The 27,667-nt window shown below is 40.1% G+C and overlaps 1 protein-coding gene across 1 annotated transcript in view; it reads right to left on the bottom strand.

Moving 5' to 3' along the window:
- Positions 1-10,902: 10,902 nt before the first annotated feature.
- Positions 10,903-27,667, bottom strand: part of bckdhb (branched chain keto acid dehydrogenase E1 subunit beta) — a 53,401-nt gene continuing 36,636 nt past the window's right edge. Inside the window, exons 9-11 of the mRNA XM_056380670.1 lie at positions 23,447-23,533; positions 13,482-13,633; positions 10,903-11,361 (exon numbers count right to left, since the gene is read on the bottom strand). Of these exons, the coding sequence (XP_056236645.1) occupies positions 13,493-13,633; positions 23,447-23,533 (228 nt within the window). The 3' untranslated portion in view covers positions 10,903-11,361; positions 13,482-13,492. The remainder of the gene's footprint in view (positions 11,362-13,481; positions 13,634-23,446; positions 23,534-27,667) is intronic.

Here is a 27,667-nt window from a genome sequence, read left to right as displayed (position 1 = left end):
GCACATCTGACACATCTGGGAACCAAGAGTGGATTAAATGCTCTGTGTGTGTCTACAAGTGTTTTTGAACAGTGAGAGTGTGTCAAGGGCTGAAGAATGGAAGACATGCCACAAGCCCCGACTGGCATGTTCAAACTGTGGAAATATGTGACCAGCAAAAAAGTTACAAAGTATAACAGCATATTTATGAGCCTGACTTGAAGGCTAACCGAGATACATGTGTTGATATCAAGCTGCGTTAATGGTTTGGTGCGGTTGCCATTGCAAGCTACTGGTTGACTAATATTCTAACAAACTGTAAGTATAATAAATTCTCTGTAGTGATGAGTAGTAGCATCATTACATTTGTTTTTCTTTAAAAAAAAAACTACAACTACAACTCTATTGTGAAAGCACTGTCTGTGTGGAGCTACTACAGCTGCATTACAGCGGATAACATAAAAAATAAGCCTGATGGTTTGAAATGTAAACTGAACTTTCCCACTCCGCCTTTTCCCCTTTTTTAAGATAAAGTCTGAACTGATTAATGGCACACTCTGAAATGAGTCATGTTCCCCGAGGAAGCTCTTTATCTTCTGGAATGCAAAAAGATGCAGCTTTGTTCATTTGCAAATATAAATCTCGGACATGCAGCTGAAATGAAAACAGCATTTTGAGGAGAAGGGATATGAGTAGTTTACACTTGTCCCTCTCAGTGCGAGTATTACTGCAGATGGACATCAAAGCGTTGGATGGAGATAAAGCACAACGTATCCAGTCGATCTAGTACATCCACATTCTTTTTTACCTATCTTGAGTTATCCTCTGAACAGCTGCTGAGCAGTTGTCGGCACCACATGACCACACACAGCCCAGCAGATAGTATACAGAATGTGACTGTAAACATGCATGAAAATAATATACTTAAAACCTGGAAAATCTCAGCGTTTCAGCTCATCAATCACTCAAAGCTGAAGCGGAGTCAACATCTGCACTATCTGCTCTGGTGGAGCCATCATGTGTCCTGCAAGTGGATGCCACCAGCAGGATGGAAAAGAAAATGTAGGGAAAAGTGATTGTGACAGTGTCAGAGTTAGAAATCTCAAAAATTCTGCAGAGGGGTAGTATCAACAAAATATTAGGTCCAAGGCACTGAAATTAATGGGTTTGAGTTTTCTCTGACCGCAGAACTTGGTTTCTTGCTGGGAGCGGGTGGTGGTGATTGATGTTGACAAGAGCTTCAGCCATCATTGTGTTTACAAGACAAGAGGTTATAATACTTCTTCTGAGCAGCACTATGCTTTCAGGGGAAGATTGGAGGCTACAGTGAGACGCTATCAGAAAGTGACGAGATGGGCCGGGGCTAGCTGGTTAGCATGCTAAGCTCAGTAGAAGAAAAGGCGTGATGGAGACAAGAACTAACATTGGGATTGCTTTTATACCGATGGAGACAGCTCTTGATGAGTAAAGGAATTAAGTTTGATGCTGAACTCACAATGTTTCCTCTAGACTGGTGAGTAAACAGCTGTTAATGCTAATGCTGGCTATGAAGCAATGGCAAGACTTACAAGTAGCTCATTTAAAGTAACACGCTGCACCAATTTGACTGTCTACTTTTTCTGTAAATGCAAATTTTGCCATTTAATCTGAAATCACCTTTTTTGTGGGGAGAAACACTTTCATTCAACCTTGATTTGAATCTCGAAGAATCATCGAGGGCAAGGCCTCATTTTAGAGAGAGTACACTGAAAACAGAATAAACACACACAAAAAAAATTAACAAGCAAACAAACAAAGAGTTACCAAAGAGTGTTGTAGTTTGTGATCGTAGTTTTATATGGGTAGTTAAGGTAGATTAAATTGGTACGATTGTGTTGTGAGTTTTAATGTGTGTTGTAAAATGTTCCAATTATGTGCAGCACAAAAACTAAAAGCAGCTTTCTCAAAATCACTGTTTTGCATGTGGGACTTTGAGCATTAGCCAATGCCTTGAATGGGTCAAATAATGACTCTGGGACCAGTTTAATGAGGAAGTGATGTATGATGACTGTCACCAGTAATGAATCTTAGTGACAAACTGAATCCAGGGGTTTAAGGGTGGAGGCGTGTCTTGAGATAACATGATCCAGGACAGACAAGAAAACGGCCTCAATTATCTGTTTCCTGTTGAGCGCAGCAGAATTAACTCTGTTTTTGTACAAATATCGAATTTTTTGATTAATCTCCACACACATGACCGATTTCTGTGTAACGTCAGCATGCTTCTCAGAATGTCAGTCTCAAAGTTACAAAAGTCACCTCCCTAATCGCGGTGAGGTTTCAGACCCCATAAGTCATCGATTAGTAAGCGAGGTAGAATGACTGCTGAAAGTTTTGTCCATCGTTCTCATGATGACTTTTTCTCTACAACTCCTGGCCACACTGATTAGACTTCAGCATTTATTTGTGTCCTTTTATAGTGGTGTTTAAAAGATGGAGCCAGTGAAAACTCAGAGGAATGTAGAAGATGCTAAGGATGAAATGAACTTCAAGAAGCTTTGCTTGAAAAGATAAAGCAGTCAGAGGTTCACAGTGTTTCCCCTGTAAATGCAGTTGTATACTGGCAACTCATCTATCTGGATTTTAATTATGTCCCAAAGAAACCAGTTCAAATATAGAACTGAATCTGTTTCCATTTCAACCAATGCTTTGATGACATAATCTCACCCATAACTATAATGTTTTCCTCACCAAAAGCTTTTGGGGTCTACAAAAGTCAACTCCATGCTGGAACTTTACAAACACGTTCCCTCCACAGTCATACTTGGACAGATGGTATGCATTTGTGTCGTATCAACTTTCACAGACAATAATGTGTTGCTCCCAACCGAGCTGGAGAATAGAAAAGGCTGCCCTTGTTTGGTGGGGAACAAAGTATCATCCCTGACTTAGAAACAGACTCCCTCTTTGGGTGTAAAGCGTGTGAGCCTGACATGCAACGCTCCTTCAATTAGGGCTGGAAATTATTTTTGTTGCCACACAAATTAGCACCACTTACGTCAGATGAGACTGAACTACCCTCTGTGTCAAACAGGATGTCATTGGTACACAAACACCCTGTCAAGCCGACAGCCAGGCAAAATTACCTCCGCTGGACTAAGAGTGTTTTTGTCCCTGCCCCCACCCTCTTGCCTTAGCAACCATTTGTCTGCCCCAACAGCCGGAATTAAAACCAACCCTTCTCTGATTTTTTTTTTTTTTTTTTTTAAGAAATAGCTGCTGATGATGAAGAAATTCATAATATCCAGCTGATTTGTGTGTGAGTGAAAGGTCTGATCGTTAGACGTGCATATGTATATATGGTTTGTGTTTCAGTGCTGTTGTGAGTGCTCTGTTTGGGTTGAAAGAAGCAGCGGACCACAGCCTGGAAACCCAAACACTATACACCGTGCAGTGAGCTCTTTCAGTCTTAAGGCATTACTCCACTAATGTACAGTACATGCTTTATGCGTGCTTGTGTGTGTGTGGTGTGTGTGTGTGTGTGTGTGTGTGTGTTGTGTGTGTGTGTGTGTGTGTGTGTGTGTGTGTGTGTGTGTGTGTGTGTGAACTCTTGAAAGCACATTGCTTGCAGGTAAATGTTTGATGGGGTAATGAAGCATTGGATAAATGGAACAAAAACAGCCGGTGTTCTCTCTCTGTCCCTTGTGATTTGAGTAGGTAAACACCAGAGTCTGTGTTGTTAAAGGCAAATATACACATCATATAACAGCAGTGGATTACAGGCAGTAAATTGAAGGTATGCCTGATTTTTCAACATTATATAATCTTTGGAGGTTTGTCGAGGTTTCAGTTCTGCCCTTAAGGACTGGATTTGTATCACAAAGACATCATAATCTTCTTTTTTTTTTTATAAGACACAAGAGAACTGACAGCAACACAAGGAACTGATATCAAAATTCTTTTCATTTCAGTCCAACAAAGGCTTTTCATCATATCTCCAGGATGTAGTAAAATATACATCCTGCTTTGCATTAGCGTGCCCTCACTCTGTTACACGAACCTTTGAATTGAGCTCAGCTCTGAACAAGTCTCCCTGGAAGGATAGATACCACAGTACTCTGACTGTGGTATCAATATGACCACGTAAAAAAAAACCTAGCTTTCTTATAGCTTGAGAACAGAGAAACGGCATAATTAGTGGGACAAGAAGGTTATGTAAGGTCACTGTAGGACTGCAACAACTATCCCTACATCCATTGCTCGGTTTGTGTCAGATGTATGGGACTTGTTGACCGGATCGGACTTGTTCTCAGAGGTTTTTGCTGTTTGGTTCAGATAGCTGTGCAACAGTTAAAAACCTCTCTGATCAAAATCAAGTTTTTAACCTTGTTAACATCCATATGATGTTTTTTATATAATATAAGACATATCATTAGCAAAATAAGCAGTCAGTGCCATGACGGTGCATTTCCTTCATGGGACTGCACTGAACCAATGACAGTCTCATAAAAACAGATTCAGACAGCCTGGGTTTCATATGTCATCTAACCTGAAGAACCAATCCTGTCAATTTTCATAGATGAGGGGCGGGGCTAAATAAACCCAATAAAAAAATAAAACCTTGTCAGAACAGGGAGCGAGAGTTTGCATCAGCACAACCAATAACACTGTGTCAGCCACTGCCAGTTACAACGAAACCAATTAACTGCGCTTATCGTTCTGACACGTCTTCCTGTTGCTGATTTTGGTCACAATAAAGTCCTGAGTCTGGGTCTGACTGAGGCTCAGACATGCAGCTGATTCTCTCAGATGAACACTGCTCTTTCCCCTGTTAACTTAGCACAAGGCCTGCTCCAGATTTTTCAACGAGGAAGTAAGCGTAGATGTGCTTACAGCCCCAGTTTTACATTTTTTTATTTTTTATGTGGGAAACCAACGTTAAACAAAATATGATTCATAGCAGAGTATTTTTACATATTTTAAAACATGTCTGAAGAGGAACTTCAAACCTGACAGTAAATCAAGAGTCAATATTTAGTAACATACACTAGTCTGTATGTAAGAATTAGTTTGTGAGTCACTGTGAGACTTATGGTTTGAAATGAATGACAGAGGCAGCACCAGCTGTCATTACTGCAGGTATTTTGGTAATGCAAATCTAAATTGTAAAAGCTGTGGGTGTGATACGGTGTGCTGCTCATTTGCTGTTTTCAATAAGAACCAGTGGTGTTTTTCTTATCGGGGAAAAGGAACATGCATCTAAGGAATGAGTTCCTATTTCAATTATTGCAGCAATGAAAGAAGAGGGCAAACAACCCTCAGTGACGCTGAACTGAAATGAACTGATTCTGTATCCAACAAGTATTTTTCTGTCCACCACACATAATTTATTTCACCACCATCATCATTTTCCACTTCAACCACAGGACAAACTATCCCAGGCTGCACCTATTATAATTAACTATCAAAATAAAATATCCATTGGATGCTGGGTAAATACAATCAAAGCAAACCCATGAATGTGTAATGATGTTGTAAAACATGCCCCACCAACCATTAAAATGCACAGCGGGCCACATTATAGGCTAAATGGTTCTGTAATCTCCAGTAATCTCTGGTTGTACGGTACATGCACCAGAGCATCTTCACCCCCCGTATCTTCACGTCCTGACCTACCACCCCTGGTTTTTGCGTTTCATGTAAATATAGTGTGTAATGACACACTGTCAGCACACAGATGCTATTATGGCCTTCCTACCAAGCAGAGGTCATCTTTGCCACCCCGCCCAAAGGAGGGGCCGCCTCACCACCGTGGTTAAAGGCCCTGCTTTCACCCAGACCAAAATGACAGACGTTATTTTATCTTTACATTTTGACCAGGGCTTGTGGTGCAGAGTGCTGAGAATCCTATCTGAAATTTTATAAGGATTTAGCAGATACTCGCTGATTAGTGGAATTGTTTCAGTTTTTTTTTTTTTTTTTTTTTTTTTTTTTTACATTTGGTAAACCATTTTAGTCTTTGCCCTCTTTTGCCTCTGACTGCTGATTCCAGATGCTGCAAACTGCCCAGGCGTTGTGATAGGTGTCCCACTGGCAAGGTGAGAGGGAGAACAACGTATCTCAGCGATTATGAGAAACAGAGAGAGAGCACATTTGGCACAGAAGCAAGAATCCGTTACATTCCAGCTTTGAACCAGTCCAAGAAGATATTTACAAAGGTCTCCCTTTGAAAGTTCAGATGGTGATCGGCTGTGTATGTGCTGTGGATAGAGTCTGGTTATTGTTACAGTGGAATACAACAGTTCAGTTCCATCACAACCTTTCCAAATGAACTTATTTTTACAAGCCACAATTAAAGTACATGCTGCCAACTGGTTTTTATTTAGCAGAAGTGTACTACTTGGATACCCCAAAAAATGCCAGTGAGGCAGTTTTCTTGGACTGCACACAAACCAGTGCCCATCACTTTCACAAACTGTTTACAAAGTGACAGATTGGAAGCAGTTGCTCCAAAAGAACAAGCAAATCCAGCACGCTGCAGGACACATCTTGATCGCTACATATGGAAATATTTCCAAATGATACAAAGAAATAGCCAAAAGTACAAACTGAGTAATGTTCATGATTTTAACATAAGATTTTCCAGATGACTTTGTCACATCGAAACAATGGGACTCTCTCTCTCTGGTGCTCTGGTTTGACTTCAAGTCATCTTTGTCAAGGCCTTTGACAGTGGCTTTGGAATGACCTGTTTTTTTTTTTTTTTGCATCAATTGGTCATAAAATGTGATCTGATCTTCATGAGTGTAGTCAAACACTATGTGCTTTAGCTAGTAACACACAAACAATTGTAATATTTTGTGTCTTTATCGAACACTAGCATTAAACATTCAAAGAGCTGGTGGAAAAAGTAAGTGAACCTTTGGATTTAATAAGTGCTCAAACCTCCTTTGGGACAATAACCTCAAACAACCACTTCCAGTAGCTGCTGATCAGAGCTGCACAACGTTCAGGGGTGAGCAGCTCTGTTCAGCTCATTCCACATCATCTCTTCTGGATTTAAGTCTGGACTCTGACTGGCCACTCCAACGGATAATCTTTGTCTGAAGTCATTCTGTAGTAGATTTTGTTTAATGTTTCGGGTCATTGTCCTGCTGCATCACCCTGCTTCTCCTGAGCTTTAGCAGGTGGACAGCTGCCCTGACATCCTACCAGATACCCCAAAAGCAAAGCCCCAAATCATAATGCTCCCTCTTGTCTCTGGGATGATGTTTTCATGTTCGTATTCAGTGGCCTTTTTTCTTTTTTTTTTTTTTTTTTTACACCATACGTGGTGCCGCATGTTCTTCCCACACAATTCAACCTTGGTTTCATCAGTCCACAAAACATTTTCCCAGTAGTGTTGTGAAGTGTCAAGCTGCTCTTTGTCAAACATCAGGCATGTATGCGATTTGTTTCTGTGGCTTCCTCTGTGGTGTCCATGGCAGGACACCATGCACCATGATGTGCGTATGGCAGACTCATAAGCAGAGATGTTAATCAGCTCCAATGATTCTTATAAGCCTTTCGCTGTGACTGGGCTTCATTTTACCTCACTGATCATTCTGCGTTCTGCCTTTTGGGCTCATCTTCACTGGACGCCCACCATTAGGGAGAGTAGCCACAGAACTAAATCATCTCCATTTACAGACAATTTGTGGTCTGTGAACTGATGAATATCTAAACTCTTTGAGATGACTTTATAACCCTTTCAGCTTCATGCAAATCAACAATTCTTCATCCTTCTGAGATCTTTTTTGTGAGGCATGATTCACATCAGCAGATGTTTCTTTTTGAACAGCAAATTCAAAATCTGTGTGTGTATTTTATAAGTCTAACCCAAACCAACAATCTGGTTTCATTGGTTGGACTCCAGGTTTGATAACTCCAGACTGCTGTTAGCTTTTGTTTGTCATTAGCCGAGGGTTCACATACTTTTTCCAACCTAGACTGTGAATATTTTAATGATGTATTTAACATGGACAAGAACAATACAATGATTTGTGTGTTATTAGTTAAAATACATTGTGGTTGTTCAATATTGTAACTTAGACGAAGTTCTGAGCATCTTTGAAGACACTTTTTTTTCACATAAATAAAGATAATTCCATCGGGTTCCCTTACTTTTCCTTCCCACTGTCTTTCTTTAAAAAGCCCTGTATGTGCCACGAGGGGAAAACATTGTTAATTTATTACAGTCACAGTTGTTCTCACCTTTCTCCTAAACTCCACTGATGGGTTGAGTTCCGCACTTTAGACACATTTTAAAAGCAAAGACCTTGAGGCATGAGGCCATGTAGTTTAGCTGGTCCGTCTTATGTGGCTCCACTTTAAACATTTCATGAGCAGGTTCATTATTCTTCCCCCACAGGCTCAAACTGCATGAGGAGTAAATGACCATAAGGCTTCCATACTGTACACAGTGTCAGAACTACATCAAAAGCAGCAAGCACATGTTTGTGGATTGTAAACTGTACATTTACAAAAAAAAATAACAGCATGAAGAAAATATGCTAAACCACAGCGAGACAGAGAGATAAATAAGTCATTTTTAGGTTTACATATCACAAAATAGCAGTTTACATGTTTATGTCTTCTCTTATGTGTTGGTGAAAAAGTGCAGGAGACCCCAGAGGAGTTCGATGGTTCTCTGTCCTAACATGCTCTTCAGATGGGACTGAACAGCATGAAAAAACCCCCAAAAAACAAACAAACCAAGAAAAAAAAACACATGGGATTGGACTAACGAATCAGCTAATGCCTAAATGTCTCAACAGTGGTACTAGTGTTAAGTCCTTGTAACAAATTCTTGTGACACTAATTTACAAAATGCTAAGAGAAAATTAAGCACCTGGATATATCATTTGAGTTGTTTCACCATTGTACAGCTTAATTCCTTTTATCAATTTGGACAGGACAGACTGTGGCCATTATGGAATCCAGAGAGAAATACAGCTGCTCCACAGACAGTGAATAACTGAAAAACACCTGGGATACAATGACAGCAGATTGTGTGATTCACAGCTGTAACTTTAAAATAAAACTAATGTGGTTTGATGCCAGTTCAGCCCCATTGAACCTGCATTAAAGCTGCACTAATCAACATTTTCATATTAACAATGGATAAAATGACTATGTTTAATGTGAATGGGGTATCTCACAATGAATTATCACAAATACACCAGTTCCCCCTCTGCTATACTAAGTGTTTCAACATCAGCTCATTGTTTTTGGTTTTCACAGCCTGAAGCTTTAATGTTGTTGGTTTATTTGCAGCATCAACCTCTTCCCGGCCGCACCAGGCAGCTGGCTCTGCAAGCTCTGATAAACCCAGTGTGCACTACCTATCCAGCACTAAAAGGACAAACAGGCAGTGAATGATAATGTTTAGCAGGGGTCCAAGTCTGAGACCACTTTCATAAACGATCTATTGAAGAATTTAGCTGCTAAAGAGTAAGTTGTTTCTCTCAGGTGATAGTAGAGTTAAAAAATACTTACATTGGCCAGGTGGCACAGAAACATGACTCCAAATGAATGCTAATGTTGCTACATGTCAGCTGGATGTATAATCAGGCAGGTTTGCTAACACTCAATAACATTATGAGGTGATGATACAAAATGCAAAAAAAAAAAAGAAAAAAAGAATACGGCTTTATGCTTCACATGAACGCTGAAGCAAAAATGCCATTGTGAAATTAAACCCAGCTCTACAGAGTTTTTAGCCTCGGTTAGCTCATTGTTTCGAGCTTCTCTCGAGCACCACCTTGGGAACTCTGGACACATACATTTTATAATATAACATGTCAAAAGATTTATTGGGAAAATCACAAATTAGTTTTTATTTAGACTTTTTAAACTCCCCAGAGGTTATTGGTGGAGTTAGGTGATAAATTATTAACTTTCAAGAAGGTAACTAATGGAACAAAATGACTGATATAGCCTGAGACTTTGTAAATAATCATAGTCAAAGAAAGATGAACTGATTTTTGCCTCACCCTTAGAGCAAAACTTCCACTTGTACACTTGAATTATAAAATCTTTCCAAGACATTTGCTGAGCACATTCATTGTCTGCCGAGGAGAAGTTGTTTAAATTAGTTGATTCTTCGCTTAAATGCCATCCTGATGTTTCATTTTTTACCCCCCTGAAGATTTTCTGTGGCTGTCAGTATATAATCACTCCATCTAATTCTGCCACAGTGTTATAAACACTGCTTCTTCTAGAACTTAACAGGCTTTACACTTCCACTGTTGATTTTCCTAACACGCTTGCATTCCCTGCACACACACTAGCTGTACAAGTGGCAGAGCGGTTGTGGACACCATTTGTTTTTCGCCAGCGTCTGTTAATGGAGGCACGGGCAGACCTCCAGTTTCTGACAGGCAGTTTTCATGGTTGTGTAAGTAATAGTTTACCCATGATTTCTCAGAAACACATGGAGCAGATGGACAGAGGATTGAGTCTATGGCTCTCATATTGAAATTTTAAATGGTAAGAGATAAACAATGAGTTTAACAAGGAAAGACAATTTTCTTATGGAAGCAGTGATAAAATGGAAAGGTCTTTAAACTTTACAGGAGGACAAAAGTTCAGACAGTGGCCATGATGTAATGCAGTTTTACAGTTTTAAATCTTTAAATCAAAGTACTTTAAGTTAAAAGCGTTAGTTGGACAGAATGGAGCGAGCAGCTGACTGATAAATTACTATATAATGCAATGTGTTCAGCGTGTTGTAAAACAGGTCCTGGCGCTTTAAAAATCAGAAAATGTAAAAATTCAGACTTTACCAGTCTGGTAAGATATAAATTTTTCTTAATCATGTGACCAGAAGTGTAGGATAGGTAATTTGTGCCTTCCTGCCAAAATGATGCAGTAAAAATCCCAAGAAATTTGAAGCAATGCAAATCACCATACCTACTCTGATAATTTTATTTTCCTTAAAAACCACAAATCCATTTTTAGTACAATAAGGTTCAGTTCATGTCAAACCAAATAAAGATTAGAGCACTGCTGGACACAATCAATCTAAAGTAACAGCACAGAAAGGCAGATAGTCACAAAATGCAACCAAATACAGTTTCCCCCACAGTATTCAACTTTTATTTAAGAGGAAATTAAATTTGAGAGTTTCTTCATATAGACTGGATCAAGTCAGTTTCCCTTGCCACAGAAGGAGGTTCCCTAACCCAGAAGTAATGTAACAGTCTTTTAGCTGGATGACACAGAGGGACATGGAGCCCATCTGGATACTGCTTCCTGATTGGATGGTCAACAAAGTGTCTTTTCCTGGCTGCTCTCCACTGATTGGATGAAGGAAGAGGAAAAGGGGGAGAGCGTAGAGTTCAGGGCTACCAGAATTTGGCCCTGGAAAAGGAGAGAGGTTCAGTGAGTTAAAGAGAATAACTTGGCGTGACAGCGGATGGCAGACGAGGAGGAAAAGTCGAGCTGGATGGAGATGCTGAGCAGTGAAGATGAGAGGTGACATGTTGGATTCAATTAAGTATTTTATTAATGGCTCCTTCCTCTTTATTCATTGAGGCCAAAGTTTTAATGGCCATGACTAAAGACGACACTGACAATTAAAGGGGGATTACAAAACAGTCTGACCGTCCAAAAAAGAATTATTCAGTACTACTGCAACTAATGAAAGTAAATAGTCCAACCAACAATACATAGCAGCATGAGGTGACACAACTCAGTGGGGCATATCCATGACGTGTAGGTGCTGTTAACACCTGCCACTAAAATCAGTCTTGGGTGGTCTGATTACAAGTCAGAAGCTTTAAATACAGGTGTGTATCCACCCAAAACAGATGCCTCAGAATCCTAAAGACACTTGAGCTTCACATCGAGGGGCTTCAGAGTCAAGGAAGCATGTCCACATAGAGTAAACACATCTCTGAACACATTGAAGGCTTGTACGGTTGAGTGATATATCAACAATTTGCTACTGGCCTCTATAACCCTTACTAATAGAATTTTCCAGTGAATTCAGGGGCTGTCCACTGCTATTGTACACAACAAGACACAGACAATACGCATTTGTTGGGACAATTCAAAAGGCGTATGAGGAATGTGGCTTCAGTGTTTCCTAAATGTTTACTGAAAAATCTAATAGATTATTCTACACAGTTTCCATTCTGGATGTCGCTGTTGCACAAACACTACAGGAATACAAACTTTGCACTACTGACATTTTAATGTGCCAAATCAGTTTCCATTCAGGACTGTAGACTTTGACTAAGTTATGAAGACTGGTTCAGTTTTTTGTGTAGTGGTGTTTAAACTGAATATCTTTGGGTTTTTCGATTGTCAGCGAACACTGACTTGAAGAGGTGAAACGTAAAAGTTTTTTTTTTTTTTTTACCATTTTGGACATTCTGTAAAAAAACAAATTAAAGTGAGACAATAATCTGCAAGTTAAACATTAATGAAAACAATCATTAATGAAATTTGCTCTCAATATGATAAAACCTTAAAACTCTGACTGTTGCAGTCATTTTTACAGCAGGCATTTTTTTTTTTTGGCTTTTTTATGCTTTTATTCTAGCTGCAGTGGGAGAGAGACAGGAAAGAGGGGATTACAAGCAGCAAAGGACCACAGGTCGGAATCAAACCCGGACAGCTGCAGTAAGGACTAAGCCTTAATGGTACGCCCTCTACCAGGTGAACCATCCAGGCGCCCCCATGTGAGGATTTACCAGTCAGGTAGGGTGTAACGAAAGACTCCATCAAGTTGCATAATGGAAAATGAAGGCACCAGTGTTTTTGGAACTTGACCCACATAAAAGTCGGGATATTTCAAACTCTATTGCGTTGATTTTGACCGTTCTTTTTTTCATGCGTCTCTCTCAAGTCCACTAACATCATTCAGTATTTCATGGCTGGAATGCTGCCTTGATTTTTTTCTCTCTCTCTTTTTTTTTTTTTTAAAGTGTATTTAACTTTTTTTTTTTATCTTGAATAAATATTTTAAGCTCTTGCTGTTGGCTGCTTGGCAACATGCTGAAAACTTCCATCATTATTACATCATGGCCAAATTTAATGTCAGTGTAAGTAACTGCCAGTAGCAACACCACCTCAAATTTGGAGAATGCATCTTTTAATGCTCCCACACAGTTTTCTGTATAGTTTTATCCTGTGTGCAAACCGCCACTACAATATCCTCTTTAACTATATGGTCAAATGTAATTTTTTAATTTAGTATTTACTCCATTTGACAGATAAAAACCAATGTAAGCTGGGAAATAAAAGGCAATCCCACTTAGTTAGTGGTCTAGTAGTAGGGTAGGAAAACATTTTCTCTCTAATGATGAGGGGTTGTAATGAAGTCACCTCTTCATGTCGTCATAACTAAATTACTGGCACAAATGAAGCAGATTATAAGGCAGTTGTTGACAGGCTTAAATATACAATAACTGAATAAAAATTACTTTATGTCCATTCACAAATGAACTTCAAGGAAGGCTGTCAGATCACTCTACCTGACGGGGGTTCAGTAGTTGATCATCCTCTTGATCGCATCAAAGCACTTCCACTTGTCGGGGATGTAGAAGGGTTCAAAGATATGGGGGAAGGGTGTGTCGTAACCACAGACCCTACTGATGGGAGCCTCCAGGTTCAGGAAGCACTCCTCCTGCAGGAAGAAAAAAATAACACAGATGAGGAAAAAATACTCTCATTCTCGTCGCAATGTTGTCGGCGCTCAAACCAGACTCATTCTGGGAGGGAAACCAAGCTAAATATGTCCAGACTGTGACTGTATGGGCTGTAACATGTCAGCAGTACGTTTTGTCAAGACTTTGAATCTTTAAGAGTGGGTTACCAGAGGAAGCACAATCACGTACCTTTTAATACACTGGACACTATGATAAAAAGATGGGACCCTGTTTCTATTGCACAGTTGCAACAGAAAGTAAATCACTGCCAGCAGTGTAACTAAGTGAACGGGAAAATAGAAACAGTGCGGCCACAACACAACAGTCTGTCGTCAAAAAAAATCTTCACTTAAGGTCCTCCAGATATTGTTTAGGATGTGAGGAGAGTAATGCTCAGTAATGTAGAGAAGAGACGGAGGGTACATAAGTTTTTTTTTTTTTTTTTTAATTTGTACAATTGTTGCCATTTGTTACCATGCTGATTTAAACGCATTACGCCTGCACATTCTGCTTTTATAATTTGAGGGAGTTTCATAATTTTTACCACATTCAAACAATCAAGTACAGACACTTCCTTGGCTTGGCAGTTTGGTCTGAAGGGATTTGTTGCAAACTAACATCAGCTGTCTTCTTGGCAACTCTGAACAACCTTCTCGCTCACAGAACTATAGACACCTAGTATAACATTTATCAGTCCTTGTGCATACCCCCCCAGTTTCCAGAACTATAAGAAGTGGATTGACTGGGACATCAAGTGTAGAATAGTTGTTTTAGAAGTGGTCAAACAGCTTCATTTTATTTCTATTACTGTACCTGACAAGCAAAAAAGGTTCATTCAGGCTCCTCAGAGAGAAGGCCAATGCTCAGGCAATTTGGCCTGAGTGCAAAACAAGCCATGACTCGTGTCTCTATATTGGCTTCTGACCTCTTCCCATGGAGACAAAGCAGAATGAAGTTGGCCAAAACACTCCAAATGGGACAAACCCCCTGATGAGTTAAATGAACACACTTGGACGCATGCACACAGATTTGCAGAAACAAACCTGAAGTACCCTCTCTCAGATTATACTGTCCTACAAACAACTCCGGCAAACACAAGTTACACAGCACCGTCTGTGTGTGTTGCCTGTCTGTAGATGTGTGTCTCGACACAGCACACACTTTAACCTGTTCCTTATGACACCGACAGCATCACAAACTCAGCCATCCGTGTAATCCCTCATTACAAACCCACCCAATTGGCTGCCATGCCGTCGTATGGCGTTAAGCAGGGCAGGACTTGTATGTTTCACACTATGTTTTTCATTTCTTACAAAACCTCTGGCAGAGTCCGGGGGAACGTCAGACTTGATGAGGAGGCCTTTTGTGCTTTGGTGCTTTTACAGCTTGTAAAAAATACAACACAACAAGAGAAACAGAGGGAGGCTGTGGCAGAAGCTTGCTGCTCTCTATGCCTGTGGAGCTGACATGGTACAGAGGGAGCTTTCCAGTCTGGATGTCAGGTCTTGGATGTGTTACTAAAATGAAATGTTTGCCAAGCAGGAAGAGATGTATCAAGCAGTTAATGTAACAGGTGAATGGGGAAAATATCAATCCTATAAGATCTAAGCTTGAGATTTTAGCGGAACGGTGCAACAGTAACGGATAAAGGATGTGTGGCAGGGTGGGACGGCTGTGGATTTATGATGGGATGACAAATTTCAATACAAATCAAACCATCTCTTTGATCTGGTGTTCAAACATGGGAAAAAAAACTAAATATTCAAACTAAAACAAACTAAAAATCTACAGCCTGTGACTGCAATGTTTTACGAGTGTCATTTGAATGAATTCAAACTGATTAAGTGTCAGTTCAAATTCATTTAAAACTGTCTTTTTGAAAATGTGACAGCCAGAAGGGAACAGCCATCTAGTGTGTTACAATCTGTTAGTAAGCCAGTAAAGCTAGTGAAGAAGGGCCAGCCCAGAAGTCATGGGGTCTCTCATTCTGGTGCCAGTAAGAATGAAACCCAAAACCAGGGGGAGCTTGTGCAGGGCTCAGTGCTGCTGGCATTGTTATCTGCCTGGCAGCTGGACTCCTGCACCGTAGGACTGGGAGTCTGCTCCACCCGGCTAATTAACTGCGATTAGCTTTAATGAACGTAAACTGAATGGAGACAACTAGTTCAACAAATCCTCCTTTCCTTTTCATTGCTCTGTTTCCTACTTCCTCACTGACTTCAGAACAACCTGAGTCTAATTCTCTCCAACAGGCTGTGGCAGATCCTGACAACAACTGCACTACTAGTGACGCGAAAGCCTAATCTTGGTATTTTTTTTTCCCTTTCAGTTTGCTTAAGAGCATTGCTTTCATGTGCTGACAAAAGTCCACGGCCTTAGGGCCTATGCAGCCCTAGACAACTAAGCTTGAAGCGTAGTCAAACTCAGTTGCATTAAAAAAAAAACTGTAAGCAGAGGAGAAAGCCAGTGGTTGTGGAATCTGGAATCCAGATTCAGTGCTACAGTATGCTGCAGACTGCAGGCACGTTCTGTGTTTCTGCTCGCATAGCCTCCAGCAGGCTACACCAGGACCTTGTCATAAGTTTGTTTGGCTCTTCAGGAGTGGATTCTATACACATGAGCTCACTGTAACAGTTCAGTCTTGTTTTAAGCATTAATTAAACATCATTAATGTATGTCATATCTGGCACCTGGCTCACAAAATGTAACTGCTGTTTTCTTGGGCAGAGTTTAGTCTCATTCAGCAGAATCACACAAACTTGGGAATGTCAAAGTCAAACAGGAGTGTACTTGAATAGACTGGGCCTGGAGCAAATCTGGATGCGTATGTTATCCTATTTGATTTGACAGACAGACATGAGAGAGTTTTTCCTGGTCAGATCCAGATTAACAGAAATCATGCAATTTCCATGAATCCATAAATATGCCTCTGTGCACCTTTGATTGAAAAGTTATATTTTTTCCAATATTGATTTCACAACATGATATGCAGTGAATTAACTTTTTTCAAAAGGTATTTATGAAACGGTGCATTTCTGCAGGCACTGAAGAGAACAGGAACTTTTCCAACAAGCACCAAAAATAACTGCTCAAGGTATCTTGCTTTCTTTTCATCCCAGTGTATTGATGGAAGTGACAATGTGATTACCCGTGTCCGCTGAGATTACAACCTCAAGATCTATTCCCTGCCCTACTACAGACAAACAGTCAGACAGTAGCAGGGAGTTTGCTTTTTTGTCTGGATCAAATCTGTAATCTCCTTTAAATACATTTACTGGAAGTGGGAGAAAAGTACAGTAGTCTGACTGCCTGCCTGCCACCACAGCTGGACGGAGGATGGCCACACAACTCAGATTTCATTCAAATCGGTGTTTATCTTTTGGGAAGTGCATCATTATATGTAATACACTTGAATGTCAGAATAAAACTATGTGGCATGGCAAGAAACAAAAAACATGCATCCTGCAGTGGCGCAGAATTTAAAAATACAGAAGAGCCGGGGCTTAGAGCTGCAGTGATGATACTGTGTCTCCAGTCACACAAAAGTCAGAAACACCCACAAGTGCCAATATTACAGGCTATACCAGCTAACAAAGCCTCCATACCAGCTTGATAGACTGAAAGTGGTTTCAAGCCTTCAACATGTTTCTGAACCTCTCAGTGATGTTCAGGTCAAAGAATATGCACTAGCCTGTACTGTATAGCCTTTGAGTGGTCAGCTAATAGATCTCTTCTTAAATTCATACAACACACATCTAAATGATAAATGATAAAGTGGTACTATTCCAAATGTATGCATTTAAACCTGCTGTCAGCATTTCTTATCAGCACAGCTGGCGATGACAAAGTGCAGCTCTGATGTTAGCTGAGCTTGTCTCACAATGTACAGCCAATTCAGACAAGCCAACTATGCACTGTCCTAAAGACTACTGTATAATTTACAGTGTTGTCTGTACAAACAAATAAAGGCTTGTCCCAAATAAAGGCCAGGGCAAAACATAAAATATACAATTTCTAATTTTGCATGTTCTCAAGTTAATGCAAACTGAAAACCTCCGTCATGTAACAGCAGTTACTCCATCTGTACAGCAAGCATAATGTTCACACTGTTCCCGAAATCATGTTACACTACTATGAAAGAAACTCAACACTTCCTCCAGAGTTTTCAGATTAAAGGTCTTGCAGCTTTCCCTCTGTAGGTAGAGTTTCTGGGCTTTGTTAATGGCAGCTTTACATCCATCAGGAGCAAAAAAGAAACAACTGGAATTAATTTTAGTGTAAAAAGACGAAACTGAGCAGCAGTGGTGGAGTACGTCACGACTCTGTTGTACTAATGGAATTAGTGCTGTGGAAATGTACATTATGCTAAATTTTCCATTAGAGCTGTTGTAGTAGATTACAGGTCATTTCCACCTCCTCAGTGTTTTTAACATAAAAGCTTTTTAATGAAAAAAATAAAACAAAGAGGGATTCTATTTTCTACTATTCTTCACAGGAAAAATTGAGGCATCCTATTAAAATGCAATGAAATAAATTAACAGCTCGGATTGTGTCATCTAAATAAAACTACAAACAGTAACACTGGATTCTATGTGTGTGAGGGTGACTTGAATGGCAGACTCCACCATTAACAATGCAAACTACATACACAGAACAAACTACTGAATGCAAATACATTTACTGGCAGTTCATGAAAAACACTGCCCATAAAGTATCAAAACAATGCTTGATTTCATGAAAGTCTTAAGGATTATAACTTTTAAGACAAATAAAGTGGTTTCTCTTCCACTCAATAATCTTGTCTGGTCTGTGATGGGTTGTCATGGTGCTAGTGAATAAGATTAACTGGCATTTAACTCAGCAAATAAAGGGTATTTGACTTGTGTTAGTGATCTGAGTTCAGAAGTTGAGAGATGACTCTGCACAGCATCCTACAGGGAAGGAATGGCTAATGAGTGAATCAAGCTTTAGGGTATTAAGCAACTGATAGGAACAAGCAGCAGCAGTCCAACATTATATAACCTCCATAACCCCCTTAACCAATGTGATCGTACCTGTATCCAATTCACAAGCCTTCTAAAGGAGCCTTCCTGTACAAACACTGTCCTTTGAAGGCAATTTAGTGTATCTCCTGATGGAGAAAGACACGGGGGGGCTACCATGACTTTTACAGTGCAGCACAACGCCCCAGGCCTTGGGACTCCTGAGATTCTCAGTCAGTAGAGTCTGACAGGTGACCGGTGGTCTGTTTCTGATTCAGAAGGCAGAAAACATGAAAACCTTCATCCTAACACCAACTGGGCTGGAGTGGAGTTAGTAGCCTTTGAACCACATCCCAGAATAGTACCACAACTCTGCAGGAATTGCTGGGCTGGATGTTGGATGCTGTTGGTTCGAATTAAACACAAATAATTGAAAGCACTATCAGTGGAACTAGAAGAGGTAAATCCAAGGGCCCCATAGTTAATTCTGAGACCCCATCAGTGACAGTGCCACACGATTCAATGCAGTGTGATGTATGGCTGCGTGGAAAATAGACAACTTTAGCTATAAAAATACCTTCTGTAATACTATTTTGTACATCTGGGATGTTATCTGCACTTCTCTCTAATCGTTCTGAGCAGCCAATAGTTATATAGTTCTCATAGTGGTCACAATTATACAGCATTTCATTACATCTTTCGCAACCAGTGGAAAAATTATTATATTTCTCTGAAACCAAACTGATCAGCCAAAGCTTGGACTTTTTGGAATCAACTATAGTCAAGTCTGTAGTGGTTTGTAGAGTTGAGGGGAGGAGGGTGATTCACCACTTCTCTCTGTGCATCCCTGAGGTCCATGAAAGCATTGTCTTTAGCCACATCTCGTTCTGCCCTACTCTGTCCTATTCAGTCATCAGCCAAACACTCGGGGAAGGGCCAACCAATGACACAATATTAAATCATGAGGGCTGCAGCCAAAGTCTGATAAAGGAAAACCTGCCAAGACCTACCAAACTCCCCTCTGTTCTTAATATGAAATAGAAAATCAAATCCATAAATGGATCTTTCTAGAAGCGCCCAAAGTTGATAGGTAGTGTTTCAAGCCACTCTCTCCAGAAATAACAGACTTAACTTAAAACAACACAACCGAGACAACAGTGGCTGGACTACACAAGCTTTACTGACAACCAGTTAATCTTTTTGTCCCTTGATTGCCAACGAGACCACACGAGTAAACAAGGAGGTGTGGTACAAGTTAAGACCTTAATGCACACTGCTGTTGATTTGTATTAGTCTCACTCCGATATCCTCAAAGTCAGGATGTTGTTGTAGTTTCTGAGGATGTGTGACTCAATCTTTCTGCTAAAAGCTTATTTTTAGCATCTTATCATCCCATTATCAAGGCCTTTCTCAAAGTGGTTTCAGAGTTTTGGGCCCCTTTTCCTCTGTTGCAATTTGAAAATGTCAATGTGTAAATTGCGATGCCCATTGTTCACCATTGTCTGACATTTTACAGACCAAATGATCAATTGATAAATCAAGAAAATCAGTACATTAATTGATAATGAAAATAATTGTTAGTTAAAACCCTAGTTGATCTATCTCTGAGCGCTGGTGTTATATTGAATTGGTTATTAAAAAGGCATTTTTTTTTATATATTGATACCCAATTAAAATGGTTGTGGACAAAACATTAGAAATAATTTACAATTATGTTGTGTTTCTATCTGCATAAAAAGATTACTTAATAAATGTAATTATTAAAAATGACAGAAAATCTTGATCATGACTTTCTGGCTGAGAAACTCAAAATTTAAAAATATTGAAATCATATTTTATCTAGAAATGTACGACCCAGCCTCCACTACATCCACTTATTTTACTTATTATTTTTTTGAGGTTATGACCTCACTTTACAATCTGGTGAATTCGATGAATTAAAACAATACTTCCAAAATCTGTCTTCTTGAATATCATCCACTGCAGATGTGAAAGATGTTCTGCTCTCTCGCAGGCTGTGGTGGTTGCAGTCAGCTTGGATTCACAGCGGTTATAATGGATTCCAATGGTGACCCAGATTCACAGTGAAGGAAAAACAATCAAAACAGCCACAAACTCCTCTCAAAGCACTTAAGCAGCATAATCCACCTCTCTACTGTACGTCCATATACTTGGTATATACCAGAAGTCAGTAATAGGCGGACCACGGTCCGGAGATGCCGTCCCGTCTGGACCTAGACCTATAACCTATAAATTATTGAGAATTATTAAATTTATTAAGTGTTTCCATTTCAACCGGCGCGGCTTTTCTAGCCTTAACCGTACTGGTCTTGTCATGCTACTTAGCCAATAATTGTGATTTGAATCAGTGAGTGAGATACACGCAGGGAGAGACGAGATCATAGACAACATCAGAGAAGTGGGAAAAGTGGGATATAAGAGGGATAGAAAGACACAAGGAGGTGTTAAAGCTTTTCAGCTGTAAAGATGTTTTGAGACTGTTTATTATAAAACTGGTTAAGACCAATAAGATGTGAAATCGAATTAATAAAAAAAAAAGGGAAAAGTCAAGCTATACTTTTTATTCAATTTTCCTAAAATTAAGCAATTCGTTTTAATTAAATATATTTTTCAAAAGCTCCTTGTTATGTACCTTTTACTTATTACAGCGCTTATTTTCCTTGAAATGAGAAAAGAACATTTAATTGTTATTATTAGAGATGTTATTTTAATTTTGTCCAACTGGACCTATTTGAATTTTATACCCCTGGTTCCAAACATTTGTATGTTGGCCACAATAGTTCTCACAAGCATGTTAAAGATATTAAGGCAAAGCTTGATAACTGCTGCTAGGTGAAGCAGACGGTTTATTATTAAGAGATACTACAGTCTCATGTGCTGAGCATTAAAACATCACCTATGAGGAATGGCTGATTGACTGTTATATGCTACTGGAGGCCATTATACCTTTTATTAGAGAGAAAGATGGTGTGTGTTTAAAGTGAGCATATCGCAGTCTCTTTGAACGAGGAGTAACTCCAATGTAATGTAGAGTTTAACAGTGTGACAGAGGCCTGTGGGTCAAACTGTATCCTTTTTAAAACACAACCAGCAACCACTCCAAAGGTTTCTTTCCAACAAGAGCATCCAACTTGCTTGAGGCCATGTGAAAACTGCAATTCAATGCAATCAGTGAACACACCAACAACTTACATCACCCATACACAATGTGAAAACATGGAAACATGGAAATGAGGGGGATGACTCACTGACCATTTCAGCCCTCACCAACAGGGGGGAGGGAGCAACGTCTGACCGACAGTAAATGAGGAGAGGATCGATCGATTTTACAGCTTCAACTCTGACTTCATGCACAGTAACAAGGAAACTGCTCCAGGTAACACATACAGTGTTTGTGCATACGATTACTCTGATGACTTCTGAGGAGGCAGGTACAAAAAGGAAGGTTGTCATTGTTCAGACACGAACTGCTCATTGAGAGGAGATTGGAAGTCACAGGGAGAAAACGCCACACATACTGAAGATAATTATCTCACCACACAAATATAGATGTAATTAGGATGATGGGAAGGGGAGGACTTTTCATTTAGTCATGCATCACACTTAGCTCAGACTTTGTCATCCGCTGTCTCTGGCATGTCTTGGTTACAGTGTCCAGGCCTTCTCTATTGCCAGCAACAAGCAATATTTCGTAAACCTTATATGGGTAGTTAGCGCCACTGTATCAGCAGTCCCTGACGAGTGACAGAAAACACCCTCTGTGCAGCTTTACAGATTCACAGCGAAGCTACTCCTTAGTAGAATGTAATTAGTCGTCTGGTATTCATTAACACATTTTCTTTTTGCCTGTATGTCCACAGGTTTTCATCACAGTGCTGTTGTACTCTATATGAGCACTCGTGGAATGACTCTCATCCAATCACATAACTTGGTCTGAACTAACTGTTGGATAATGGTTTACATTTTAGCCAATTCAGACCATGAAAAGCTGAATTAGCCATTAGCAGTTTCTGTTTGTATAGCCCTGAATGTACAGATAAAACTACTGGATTAATTTTGATGCTAAATATGATGACTGTGAGGCAAGATCTGAAGCAGCTTTTGCTTTGATTTCTAAGTGAGAACATACATCATTGGTAAATCACACCTAATCTAACTGTATTTATATCATCTCTCTCTTTAGCTTTGATGGAGTTACACCTTGGAAGAGGAGCAGTGTTATTTTAAGCGCAAATTACTTCAAACTGTAGTATATTAGGTGCTGTCAGTGTTTTAATGTCACAACCCCTCCTACAACAGACCCAATTTGAAAAATATTTCGTCCTTCGGAGGCACACAAAAACATGCTCAATTGGTTTAGAATTGTTGAGTTTTCTGTTGTGCACACTGTGAAACAAGGATAATGGTAATCAAAATGAATTTCATGACAAAAAGCACTTCTTATACCGCTCTGAGAAAATCTATTGTAAATTAAATGACTATTGTTGCTCATTTTTCTGGGGATCACCTTCTGCTGCTAACTTCCTGCCCAATGCCTTGTCAAACACTTCTGTAGCTGAATACAGGGTTGTGGTGGGGGGTAGCATAGTGCCTCTGCTGCTCTGAGGCATTCAGTGAAAGGCTATTTTAGCTTTATTACAAAGTGGAGCTTTTATTGACAAAACCACTCCAACCTATTAAGACTGGTACCTTTGAAGACCACCTCCTACCCCTGGGAGCGACAGAGCCCAATAAAATCTCATCAAATACAGTATGTTCTCACACACACAGGCACAGACACACACTCACCTGTACTGTGGAGCTGATTTCAGCAGCAAAGCCTCCGGTGACTGGAGCCTCGTGACTGATGAGCAAACGTCCGGTTTTCACCACTGACTGAAAAACAAAGACACACACAGATGATTACAGAAGGTTCGGGGATTAACCCTTTATAGTGTCAAACCAGCTGCGTGTCTGATCACTGAGGAAATAAATGGGTTATCTTCTGTAGAACCTAATATCCCTCTAATCAAACAATTTTTTTTTTTTTTTAAATAATATTCACACAAGTAGTTTATGCCAGTTGCACAATCAGAAAACAGACGGAGAAACATTTTCAAAATATTTTTTTTTTTTTTTACATGTGTGCTTAGACACAAAGGTCTGTGCGAGTCTGTGGGTGTATTTGTGAGTGTTAGAGACACACTGTGGAGGTTAGAGCTCAACTACTGGAGGTGCCACTGGTGAGGCTGCATGTGGCCCGGGAGATGGGTGTTACCAACCAAGACTGGTTCACATACTGCCTGCTGTGGTATGCTATATCTGCTTACTACCCTCAGGCTGCATGTGTGTCTGGCTGTGCTGCTCTGCGAGTATGTGTGTGCATGTATAAAATGGACACGACACGACAGTATGAGCTGGAGGGCTGATTTAGGCTGGTATACATGGCCAACGGGACAATCATGGACATTAGAGGTCTCAGCCTCCCAGGCATTTGCATTTGGGTTTTCTGTAACCTGACATTACTGCCGAAGGATGCCTCTGCTCCACCCGTTATCTACCACAGCATAAAACCAATACTATACTATAATCTCTTCCACTTGCCACTGGTCCAGACCAAAGCTATGTCTGTTCTCTGCTACCTCAGCAAACCCTTTCTCGGCTGTTTTATTTTTTTTTCATTTCCAGCAATAAATTGAGTAAATACAACTGAAACTCAACTCCTGTTGTCTCCATTATTTAGAATTTTAAATTTTAAATTGAGAACTACATGTGTAGAGACTTATATGTTTGAGTGAAATCCCTGGTCCATGTTTAAGAATGTGGGTTGATTTTCCACTGAAATGATGACACTACACAATACATGCTCCATTTGAATATGACATGCCTCTCTGTTCCCTCAAAGCCACAAACCAAACTAAAAGAGCCTTCATAACTAATTAAGCCTCTGAAAATAAGCATCACATGTGCATATGGCTCTGTAAATTAGGCCTGACATTTTTTCCCTCCAACAGGACCACATAATATCAAACACAGGGGCATTCTGGGGCTTCATGCTAATGCTAAACAGGCAAATGTTTACATTGCTGAGGTCCTGGGTTTGGCTGTGAAGCACTAAATAACTGTGGCAAACTGTACCACTATCACCGACTGGTACTGGTGGCTAAATGAGTCAGTAGAGTAACACTAATATTTGGTGGTGCACACTGGAGGGCACTGTATTGTGTATGGATATTTTTAGAGGGTGGAAATCAAGGATTCTTTAAGTCTTTAAATTTTAACCTTAATGCACAGAATTCAGTGCTTGTCTCAGTTTAGCCTGCATATTTAGCAAGCTTTAACCAGTTGAGGTGAATGAGTTTAGTTGCAAAATTCACTGATTATATGACACTATCTTCAGGAATGTGGAAATTAATAACACTGGAAGACAATAACAACAGTTGGCAATCTGCACAGTGAGGAGGAATCAAGCGAGCGGTTGAGAGTGGGGCGATGTCTTGATATGACATGTTGCTGTTAGATTCGCCTTCACACGATGACTCATGCAGGTTCTGTGTATAAACAGAGCCGCTGCCCAATCTCCTACTCTGCCCTGATGCTGAACCCATTCTTCATTTTTTATATATACACACACATGCACACGCACACATGCACACATGCACACACACACACACACACACACACACACACACACACACTTAAAGCCTGTGTTAACATAACTTCCAATTTACACTAGCCTTTTGAAAACAGAGATCCAGATATATTGTTGTTGGGAAGACCCCTCAATGTGCCAGCTTTGCATGTTTACAATGAACCAAACAAAGCATAATGCTGCCCCAGTGTGAATTTAGATAGCATGCCAGCATTCTTAGATCAGAGGCGTGATGTGCAACAACGGTGTTGGCTTCTGTCCCGCCGCGCTGGCTCTCACTCACACACGGATGCCCATCCGGCTCTGTGACTACCTTCTATGTCGGCTTATTGCCAGAGCAGCGATGCCCCCCCTTTATGTGTTTGTACCTTTTATACAGAAGGGGTGAGGAGGAATGAAGAGGCAACATTCACGCCTTGAACATGTAGTATTAAAAAAGGCTACATTGACCCCAGCATTGCCCTGATTTCCCTGTTGGTCATCGCCCTGAGGGGACACTCATCATAGCACTTGCTGCAACAGGAGTGCATTCTTCAGATGCTTTTGACAAGGAAAAGAAAAAAAAGAGTCTGATACTGTTTTTACAATATCGAGGGATAGGATTTCAGAATTTGAGGCCTGGGTAAAACTCATGACCCACTTAATGGACTTGTCCCCAATCCATGCTGCTTAACCACAAGTGACAGTTACTGGCAAAGTGTCCACTAGCTGGCATAAGGGAATTCAGTAGGCTATTCCAGAAGTAGTGCCGCGAGCCAGGATTCAATATGACAATATGTTTGAAAAATGGCAAAATGTGGTAATGTCTGGGACAGCAAATGCTCCGGGTGCACTGGTACAGGTAATGCAGTTCATATGATGAGCTGAAGTCACTGCGTTGTCGTCACAGAGGAACAGGAAAAACATACCCACTGTTCCATTAAAGCAATGACATTTTCTCACTGTAATGCTATGAAAATTACTCATGAATAGTCAGGTACATATTCAGAGACATTTGCTTTGATCCCTGCATATTTTGATATAACAGCTGTATTTGTTGGACTGACTAGACATGCACTGTATTGCTGAACTTCTTATGCAGCCAGTGAATCAAAATATACAAGACTAAGCCAGATTTATACTTGACATGAGGGAGTCCCGTGTCCCGCCTACACTTTTTTAATAGTTCAGAGTCGGATTTCTACTGTTGACAGAACCACAACAAAAGATACATGTATTATATTTGATCAGGCTGAATCATGCTTTGATTTTATTCCACAATCTCTGTTGACATTATTTCATTGACTTAGTAATACAAGCAACAGGGAGAAAGTCTGGTTTGTTTGAATAATGAAGATAAGACTATTCCATGCAGTCATATCTAAGGTGTTTTATTCACTGATACAGAATGGTGATCAAGATGTATGTCAGCAAACACACTGTAATTGCAGATTATTGAGCCCAATGTTATCGTCACTTTCAACAATCTACTGGCATGGGGAAGTGGTTGGAGAAAACACAAGCAGCTCATACTCAGCAATCTGAGTTCTTGGGGCCACCATATTAGGATATTAAGTATTAGGATTCATCCTCTGGGCCTCAATGGATATCTATGTCAAATTTCACAGCAACCTCATTATCATGGTGGTGCTAGAGGAAAAGTCAGGGGATCACCAGTCATTAAGATTTTTCCCCTTCTTCTTTGATGAATATCTATACAAATTTTGTGCTAGAGGTAACGTCATGGGATTACCACAGTAAGTAGGATTCATGGTTTTGGGACCATGAATGTTTGTACAAAATTTCAGTTATCCATCCTATTGTTTATTTCAGTCTGGACCAAAGTGGTGGACAGACTGCCTTTGCCACCCATTGAGCCACTGGAGCGGCTAAAAACAGCTCAAATTAAATTTAAATTGAATCCAAGTAGGATTCATCCTCTGGGGACCAGGAATTTCCCTTGCCCCTGATTGTAGAAATATTTATTCAAGAGACACAGGTATATCCCTTGAGTCACAACATTAATGTGGTTAAAAATTAATGAGAGAAAAAACTATTTTAGATTTTGGTTCAATTTAGTGCACAAAAGGGACAATGCTATGGGTTCTGATTCAACTCACCTCACTGCCTGAGGTTTAATTACACACCGTTTCAAGAAACATAGGACAGACACACACACACACACACACACACACACACACACACACACACACACACACACACACACACACACACACACACACACACACACACACACACACACACACACACAGTCGTTTTTACATCTCCGACAGGAGGCTGTGACAACACTCTAACTTCTACATAGTAATTGTGGCTGTAGCCTTTAACCCAGTTGCTTCCGGTTGCTGGATGGGTTTTCAGGAGACAGAACCATACAC

The sequence above is a fragment of the Seriola aureovittata genome, chromosome 7, assembly GCF_021018895.1.
Source record: "Seriola aureovittata isolate HTS-2021-v1 ecotype China chromosome 7, ASM2101889v1, whole genome shotgun sequence".
Taxonomy (NCBI): Eukaryota; Metazoa; Chordata; class Actinopteri; order Carangiformes; family Carangidae; genus Seriola; species Seriola aureovittata.
The sequence above is the reverse complement of the archived record's forward strand: the minus strand, read 5'-3'. Positions and strand labels throughout refer to the sequence as shown.